Genomic DNA, 9,916 nt, shown 5'->3' with positions numbered 1-9,916 from the left:
TTCCCATGGGGGGTACAAGCATGGGGGAGGGGAACACTAGGATTGAGGACTCGCTGTGAGGGGAGTACAAGCATAGAGAAGGGGAACACAAGGATCAAGGAGTCCCTACCGCGGCGCGGAGGCCATGACCAGCACAAGAAAGAGAAACACTATTGTTGTCCAGCTGAGTAACCACTCCCAAGGAAGAGGCCCCTCATCAATCCCGGTGTCACAAATGTCGGCAAGAACTCCTTGATGATCTCGGCATCGGCGCGGATCCCAGTGAGCACCTGGTGGCGTTTCAGTTGTGACTTGAGGACCGCGAACACCTTATCAATTGGGTTGTAGTCCGGGGAGTAGGTCGGCAGGTACATAAGTAAGACGCCCGCTGCCGCGCAAATCTGAGCAATCTCACCCCCATGGTGGATTTGGGCATTATCCATCACAAGTATGCTGTTCCGGCCCGGAAACGGGTTCATAGCTGGCATCTGGGAGAATGCAATGCAATATTTAATCAGTAGCTCAGAAGGGGAGGAATTATACTGGAACTGAAAGCGCTCACCAATACTGTCTCAATGAAGTATTGCATGTCAAGCCAACACATACTCCCCACTTGGGCTATTACCCCAAGCAATCCATCCAACGAGACCGCAGGCATCACAGTCACTCGATTCGCACGGAGCGCCTTGGGAATCCTTGTTGTGCGTTGGCCGCAAGTTGCCCACGCAGTATCTCGCGCGTGTGTCCCAAGAGACACCCCGCATTCGTCTAGGACCGCGGCGAACAAACTCAGCAACTCAAGGTTTGTTGGTAATGGCCCAAACTCAAGGGTACTCACCAAGGAATACCAAGTATTCCAGTGGGAAGTGCCCAATGCGGTCCATATATTGGAACCGGGCCGCCTCGTCTTGGTTGGTGTTGTAGGTTTGGGCCACCTTCTTAGTCAGGAGGAGCCGAGTCTTCAATTTGGATGCTATGGTGCTGATTGGGTGCCGAGTCCCTGTAATCGCCTGGATGTGGCTTTGGATCTCATTGAGGTATAATGTTGGCTCAGCTCTGAGAGCGGTCAATACGAACTCTGCCTCCTCGCGAGAGAAGGCCAACGGGCGCCCACGGTCGAGATAGAGCGCCGGATCTCGCACCACGTCCCTGTTTCGGCGGTATAAGCTGTTCCAGCGTGAGAGGGAGTCCGGCGACACATTCTGGTCAATTGTGGTATTGATCTCGGCAAGGGGCATTCCCTGGCTAAGTTTGACCACGATCGCCTTGACTTCGGGCGCGTATTTAACAAACACCATGTCTGCCCCAAAACACAACAGGTTCATGTCAGCAAAGGCCGTCAACAGCGCGCGGCGGGGCGGGTTCAGACTTACTGTCAGAAGAGATAGGTCCAAATGTAAACGCAGTGAGATCCCCGGGTTGGTTGATTGCGGACACAAACGGCTTTATCTCGGCAACCTGGAGCAGAATATCTGTGGAAATGGGAGGGGTGGACAGGTTGGTTAGGAACCAATTGATCGAGGGGTGGTGAGAGTGTTTGATAGCAGTCATTAAAAAACCCCGGCATGACTCACCGGTTACAAAAATTTTCTTGGGGTGTGGTTGGGGGACCGGGAGGACTGAAACTGCGCGGGGACAATCATATCAGTCGGATTTGATGTCCCAGGGGGGGGGGGGGGGGGGGAAGGGGGAGGATAGGATGGGCACTCACCGACAGCGGAGAAAAGCAATGCAAGCGGTTGGGGATTGGGATCTGGGATTAAGGATGGCTAATGGGCGGGCTTTCCAATGGGCCACCTGCGGGCTCCAATTGCGCCAATCAATTTTTTTGATCATGAACCAGACAAGACAGCCTCTGGGGTTCTAGACTATTTACTTAGATGAGAGGCCTTTTCAAGAAATAGCTCAAACCCTTTGTTTGGATGTTGCCGGGCTGCCCATTAGCCATCCTTATCTGGGATGGCTGGCTGGCGGTCCGGCTGGAATGTGGTTGGGTCCGATTGGGTGGGGAGGTGGGGCTGGGTCGGGGGGCATGGGCGGGGGTATGGGAGAGAAGGAGAGAGGGAAGGGGTTGGAAGATGCAAAGATATGGAAGAATACAGGCTGGGGGGCTGAAAAAAAAAAAATGTTTGTCGGATTCACAGGGTGCTGGAACCGCAAGCTTTTCGAGAATGGCTGTAGTCGCAATGACTCCCAAAAAAAATACGTTTTAGGAAAACAACTCCCAAAAAGCGCTGTAGCCCAAAAAAGGGGCTAGGTTGACGTCCGGACCCGGTCGCAATTTGGTCCCGGCGACGTATGGGAGTCGTTTTCCCAATTTATGGGAGTCGTTTTTCCAAGTCCTAAAAAGAAAACCTTCTCACTGGGGCACCCCAAGCCCACCAAAATCTTACAGCGGGCAGAAACCCCTCTCAAGAGCACATGGTGAACTGCACAGCATTAGCACAACTCAGGAATGAGGTGTACACTGTGGGTCTAATCTGGTGGATTCACTGGATGACTTCCTGTCAAGATCTGTGGGCCTCACAGAAGTGATCTAGAGCCCAAAAAGCTAGATTTCCCTGCAAAAATCTAGACTTTTTGGGACTAAAGTCACCCCTGTGGGGGTCCCATATTTCATGGGAAGTGATCCACTGCAAAGGAAATCCGCCAAAACCTTAGTCACCATGCACCAAAATTTTAACACACTAAGTTAATTAACCTCTCTAAGAGGTTAGCTTCTGGGCATTACCACCCCCAGAAGTTATTTTTGAGGGGATGGGGGCTTTTGGTCATATCTCCCACTGAGGTACCAAATGTCTTTAATGCTCTGTTAGAACAGAAATTAATTGGCCAGATTTTGGAAATTAAATAGATGCAAAGGACTTGGTGTAAGTTTTACATGTGGTTAAATCCCGCTGAAATATCTACATGGTGTTTATCTGTTGCGGAAATAAGTTTTATGGGGGTTAAATGTTGTGTAACAATGTTAGATGGGGGTTGTGGTGCCCGGTTTACATAACATGTAGCAGTTTTATATGGGGGTTGCAGTGCCCGGGTTACATGCCATGTAATATACGGCGCAGACAACTCCCAAAGAGGCCCTCTTCAAAGGACCTTTTGGGTGGACAACTCCCATTCCTTGGGGAAAAAATAATAAACTATTCAAAAAATTAGATTTAACGACTCCCAAATCAAAAAATGATTTGGTAAAAGTAGTCCCAAAGCCGGTTGCGGCAACATATGGGAGTTGTTTTCCCAAAAGAAGGGAGTTGTTTTTCCAATCCCTTTTTTTATTGGGGCTTAACTAATTGAAACTAATTGACTCCCAAAAATTACATTCTGACTCCCAACCTTCTTTTTTTGGGAGTCTGAATGTAATTCTGCCGCATGAAATGGGAGTTGGACATGTAATTTGTCCAAAAATTACAAAAAATAAAAAATAAATCATATCTCCACACTTGAGTACTCAAAGCCCACAAAAACATTACAGCGGGCAGAAACCCCTCTCAAGAGCACTTGGTGAGCTGCACGGCATTGCCACACCCTAAAAACAAAGTGTGCTACTGTCAGTCAAATCTGGCAGATTTCCCACTACGTTACATGATGTGCGGACATGAGAGATGATATATGATGTGCAGACATGAGACATGATATATGATGCGCGGACATGATACATGATGTGTGCATCATGTATTGGGTGTGCATGGACATGATATGTGATTTGTGGGCATGTTTCAGGGTGCGCGGACATGATACATGATGCTCAGACATGACACATGACGCGCGGACATGATACATGATGTGCGGACATGACACATGACGCGCGGACATGATACATGATGTGCGGACATAATAGACATGAGACATGATGCGCGGACATCATACATGATTGGCAGACATGATATGTGATCCATGGTCATGTTACAGGTTGTGCGCGCACATTTTAAAGAGTGCACGGACATGTAAAAGGGTGCAAGGACACAATATGTGATGTGCGGAAATGACATGTGATGCGCGGACATGATATGTGATGCCCGGACATGATATGTGATCCGCAGACATGATATGTGATCTGCGGACATGACATGTGATGTGCGGACATGCTACAGGGTGCACAGACAGGATACAAGATGTGTGGGAATGACATTTGATGTGTGAGGGTGCCTGTCAGCTATGTTTATGAAACTTAGGATAAAAACCCGTCAGAAATGAGGGTTTTTACCCTAGTACTATAACTGTACTGAAATAAAACACTGGCAATAATGTGCCAAACTTGTTACGTGGTATTTAGCCACTACAAGGGTTTAAACACTCTTATATAAGAGGAGGATATTTGTAATTAATAAGGTTTACTTATTAAGAACAGGGATATATAAGGTTTTGACGTAGAAATAGCTGGTAAGCGCTTAAACTGATTGGCTGCGCGTCAGAGGCGGGAGTCTTACAGCAACTATTTATAAAGATTTAACTGTAATAAATGCTTATAAGGGATATTGGCAAATTTAGAGTTAAGATCTAGTGGGTTTTGTGCCAAAAGGGCAGAAATAAAGGAAGTGGTGGCTTTAATAAGCCAGATGAGAATTTTCACGAGTTTTAACTTACAGGTTAATGGGTGGTGAAATGTCTGGGGGGACAATTACAGTGGCCCAATTACCTCCTTAAATACTGGAGAGGTCTTTGAGGGCGCTGAAATATTCCCATTGGTTTTGGCTATGGGTAAATGCCAAGAGTAGACGTGTATTCTGCCTTGGTTATGGGTATTTTATTTGTACAATATTACACAACTTCCCTTACTCCCACACGTGACATTTGTATAACCAATTGTCATGTGAAATAGCTTAATATGAAGTGTAATATCAATTTGTACTAAGTGTTACTCTCACCCGTGGTTCCTGTTTCACGGGGGAAAGGTACTTTACTAATTAATATAATTTTATGTATTTTAATTTATGTAAAGATTTTTTATGTAGTTTTCCTGCTCTTTGGAGCGCTTTATGGCTATATGTACATGTATGAAAAAATGTATGAAGGAGTAGGAATGAGGGGTTACTTTGAGTGGGTGACCCCCTTTAATTTAACACGAGGATTCTGAATATTCAATAATATTTCAGGATTTGTAAATGGTTTACTAGTTTTTGCAGGCTTTAGGATACTTGTTGTATCTCTAAGGCTGACAGTGCCACATGAATTTTAAAGGGTGCACAGACATGATACATGATGTACAGACATGTTACATCACACACCAACATGTGTGCAGCCCTTTTAAATGTCTTTGAACCACTTTACATGTTTGTGCACTATTTAACCTATGCCTTTTACATGTCTGCACACCCTTCACCAGGAAAAAACAATGATCACTTGCCTACAAGTGACATGAAAAATTACAAAGGCCCCTTTGTACTTTGCTATGTCACTTGCAGACAAGTGATCATTGTTTTTTCCTGCTGCTTTTACATGTCTGTACACACTTTGACATGTCCGCGCACTCTTTGAAGTGTGTGTGCACACCTTGTAACACATCCACGCATCACATATCATATCCCCGCATCATGCATCATTTATGGGTTTCATGTTTCATGTCCGCACATCATGTATCATGTCTGCACACCCTGCAACATGTCTGCTCATCACATATCATGTCCACACACCCTATACATGATGTGAGCATCATGTATCATGTCTGCCCATCATGTATCATGTCCGTGCATCATGTATCATGTCTGTGCATCATTTATCATGTCTGTGCATCATGTATCAAGTCTGTGCATCATGTATCATGTCCGCGCATCATGTATCATGTCTGCACATCATGTATCAAACTTAACTAATTCCCACCTGAGGCTTCGCCAGCTATCAGGAATTCTTGCGTGAGACTTTTGGATAAATGATCCACAAAATTGTTATATCCTTTGCCACTCCTGCAGTTCTCATCCTCTGTTCTTGAAACTCATTTTTCATGAGGTGCTTCCTTGTTCCCTTATTTTCTATATTTTTTCCATTGGTTGTATATTTGCTCTAATTAAAAATCCTTAATTACGTCGGCACCTACTTTTTCCGCGCAGCATTTCCCCGTAGGGGGGTTGCGGGATAAGGAGTTGCTGGCGGAATCAAGGATTTTTAATTGGAGGACTTCCCGTCGCAATCTGAGAGCCTCCCAGAGTCTCAAAGCCTAAATTTCCCTGCGAAATTTGGCTCAGATCTGGGTCTGGAAGGGGTTCCCAGATTGACGGGAAGTCCTCCATTAAAGGACAAATCTGGGAGGACAACAATAATGGCATAGCCAATCAATACCTCCCAGGGTCCTGTGAGTTGGAACGAACGGGCATAGCCAATCAAAACCTCCCAGGGTCCTGTGAGTTGGAACGAACGTGGGGAGGCGGCCTCCTATTTATATTCCCAATTCCCACCCCAACTTGTTGCAAATTTCATTTCCAAAGCCACCAGACAAAGAGAGACAAAGGCATTTCGGCAGCAAGCTATCAGTTGCAATTGCCAATACCAAATGCATTTCATGCTCCACAAGCAATCACAAAGAACAAATGACATTCAATGGCCATACACGGCGGTTTCGCTTTTTAAAGTTTCGCCCGTCAGATTGACAGGGGGTGGAAGCCACCGGCAAATTTACCCCCGCTCTGTCAAATCGCCGACCATCTGACCACACTCCCGCCGAAACTCAAGCTCAGGTGAAGTTGACTCGACTTCAGGCAAGTTATGTTAACTTGCCCGGTCAAGTCGCCGGCAAACACGCCCTGACCAAACATCCGCTGGCAGGCATACACCACGAGAGCGATTTCGGCTCCCTCGGACCGACAACCCAACGACAAAGGGACACACGTCTGGCTACCGTGTGAATGCACGGCAGCACGGCGTCGGGGTGTCCCTCCTGTCAGGCTGCCGTGTGAATTCAGGGCAGCACGTCGTCGGCGTCTGCGACGGTCAGGCTGCCGTCCCTTTTGACGACAGGCGACCACCTCGGTCATTCCGCTGCAAGCCTGCCGGTCAGTTGCCTGGCGGCGACCCGGTGGCTCGACCCAACTCGCGCTGCCTGTCAGCCGCCCGGCAGCCGTCCTCGTCCTGGGCTCCCTCGGAGCGACAACCCGACGACATAGGACACACTGTCGGGCTGCCGTGCGAATGCAGGGCAGCACGTCGTCGGCGTCTCGCAAAGGTCAGTCTTTTTTCTGACACATCTGATACTGCAGACTTGAGCTCACAGGGCTGTCAAACCAACCCGGAAGCTGTCTCGCCGAGGCTTACCCGGGTCAGGATGACCGCGTTTTGCCGCCGGCTTGCCGTCGAGGCCTCCCTCAGCGTAGCATTTCCTGCTCATCTCAGAGGTTATTCTTTCATGCAAGAGCTTGAGATAAAAAAATTGAAGAGTGTTTTTTTTTTTTTTGACAAAAAATGACTTTGCCAAAATTTGGATCAGCCCATCTTGAGGATGCTAGGCTGTATCGTCAAATTTCACCTATCAACCAATCACCACTGGCCTTTGGCCGAGTTGGAATATGCGGTGCCTCTGGGCATGGCCTGCTGATGGAACGTGGGTTCAAGCCTTGCTGCGAGGATTTTTTGGCGGCGCGCCGAGCGTCTCATGCCTGGACCCTCACGGCCTCTCACGGCAGAGGTGCGAGTACATGATCCCACGCACCCATCACATGGCGGGTAGCTCGACGGCTGATTGCCGATGGGGCTGCCCAAAAACATAATCTCACAACCTGGAGAGTCACTGAGAGATTTGTTTGAACAAGGGCAGCCTGTCGACGACCCGCCCCTGCTGCCGTCAGATATGCGGCAGCGCTTGTGGTCGGCCCGACACTGTGGCTGCAAACCGCGACACCACGACGGCGGCCAGCAGGAAGGTTTGGCTGGGTCAGGGAGGGTCAGGTTGCCGGCAAAAACAATCAGCAAACCAACGTCGGCGCACTCCCGTGGTGTAGCGGCAATTTGCTGTCAAGAAGCTTTGACGGCCAACAAGCCGACAACCACCAGCGGCCAGTGGGAGGGGGGGCTACACAGATTCCAAAAGTCCGTGCGTCGGAGGGACACGTCACCCTCAACACCCCTCTACCTCACCTCTCCAACCAACCACAAGTCCGTGCGTTGGAGGGACACGTCACCCTCAACACCCCTCCACCTCACCTCTCCAACCAAGTCCCTCGTCGTGAGTGAATGCAAGACTGATCACCCGGCCGCTTCTGCTTCCACTCCCACTGCCTCCATGTGAGCTGGTACTATGCTCTATGAGTTCAAGTATGGCGCAATAGTTGACCCAATCACATCTAGACCTTTGTTTTACACGCATTCAGGAGGACAACCCCCCCCCCCTCCCCCCAGGACTTCTGAACACTCACGAGGCGATGGCGAGCCTTATCACCTTCCTGCAGCGAGCCATGGTCAAGCACAAGCGGACTCACATGCGGAACTTGGTACGTTTGCTCCCTTTTTGCCTGGCCTCTCCGCGAACAGCTTCTGATGCATGTTTGGTAAGAACCTGAGTACGAGAGCTGGGGCTGGCCCCCAAGCTGTTTGAACTAGTTGTGCAAATAGATTGCCAGTTTCAACCCCGAACAGCGCTGCAAATCGCCGACAATACTTGAACCAAACTTAATTCTCAACCACAACTCAGAGAAGTCGTATCTGGAAATACAAGCGTGAGTAGCTCAGTTCTTCACATTGCCGACCTGGTCGCGCCGTTCTACAACTACGCCCAGCTGACGTTTAGCGGCCAGAAGGTGTCGAACGTGGTCACCGAGACCTGTGAGCCGGGGGCGAAATGCAACCGGGACCAGCAGGGCTTCAAGGCGATCTATCTGCGCAACCTAGCGTACACCTATCGGGAGGCGACGTCCGACCAAGTGAAGGGTGCGATCAAGTCGACAATCGATGCGTCGGTTGCAGCCATGGTCCAGTACTCATGCGACGACGATTGGTTCTGTAACGGCAACTGGACCGCCAATGCCACCCCTGTCAAATACGTCCGCTCCCAGCACGTTGCCGCAGCCCTGCTCATCTCCGCCCTTGGCGTCCATCTCAGCCCGGAAGGCGGTCTGTTGCCTAAGATCACCCCCGGCCAGCTCACCGATACCACTAACGGCGCCGCCGGTCTCGGCTCCGGTGGCACTAAAAACCCCGGCAAAGTCACTAGTAAACCCCTTGCTGCCGCCTCCGGACTCAAGGTCACCTTCTCCTCTATCTTCCTCGGACTGTTCACGGTTGCATTCTCTACATCCATCTTTGACCCGCTCACCTTCATACCTTAACCTCCCTGCTCTCCTGCTCTCACCTACTTCGTCTACCCCTGTTCCTTTCAATATCCAATCTCCCTCAGTCTGAAACAACAACTCCCCTCCAATTCTTTCCTCCTTCCTAATTTCTTCTGTTCCCTCTTTTTGTGCACTCTTCCTTGCTTTGTTTTATGCGGGATTGGTTGTCGGAACAACTAACACACTTATTCTTACCCCCTTTTTTACAGAAAAGGTGTGTTTCTTCTCTTATCTTGGAGTCTCCTTGTTATTTTTGAGGGAGAGAAAGACAAACATGCTCTCATGATGAGAGAAGTCGCCCTTGCCAATTAGAATAGGTGATCTCATTGTGTTTGGTTCAAGTGATTTCCTCATCTTTACCATCCTTGATTCATCTCTTCTTTTCTTACTTCTCATTAATCAATACTAAAAAAAAAACGCCAAAAAACAAAAACAAAAAAAAGTAGAAAAAACTGTATTAAAGCCTAAAAAAGTTTAAAATGCAATAAAAACCCCAAAAAAAGCCCTGGTAGCCTGTATTTCTTCACCTGACTTTGCTCAGCGTGTCGAGTGAGGTTCCTGGTGCAGAGTGAGCTGAAAACAATCAAAAATGATCGATGAGGAGGTGTGGCCAGCTGATGAGGTGGAACGAGCCAATATTTCGCTTCGGGGAGGGGTGATGGAACGGCAAATAGCCGTTGAATAGC

The 9,916-nt window shown here is 48.6% G+C and overlaps 1 protein-coding gene across 1 annotated transcript; it reads left to right on the top strand.

Annotated features, from left to right (window-relative positions):
• Positions 1-8,324: 8,324 nt before the first annotated feature.
• Positions 8,325-9,227, top strand: PtA15_7A419 (uncharacterized protein; the record flags this gene model as incomplete). Its single annotated transcript, XM_053171023.1, has 3 exons — positions 8,325-8,393; positions 8,515-8,618; positions 8,690-9,227. The coding sequence occupies 3 exons, from the start codon at positions 8,325-8,327 to the stop codon at positions 9,225-9,227; spliced, it is 711 nt and encodes a 236-aa protein (XP_053022246.1).
• Between the last annotated feature and the right edge of the window lie 689 nt (positions 9,228-9,916).

This window comes from Puccinia triticina, chromosome 7A (genome assembly GCF_026914185.1).
Source record: "Puccinia triticina chromosome 7A, complete sequence".
Classification (NCBI taxonomy): Eukaryota; Fungi; Basidiomycota; class Pucciniomycetes; order Pucciniales; family Pucciniaceae; genus Puccinia; species Puccinia triticina.
The sequence above is the reverse complement of the archived record's forward strand: the minus strand, read 5'-3'. Positions and strand labels throughout refer to the sequence as shown.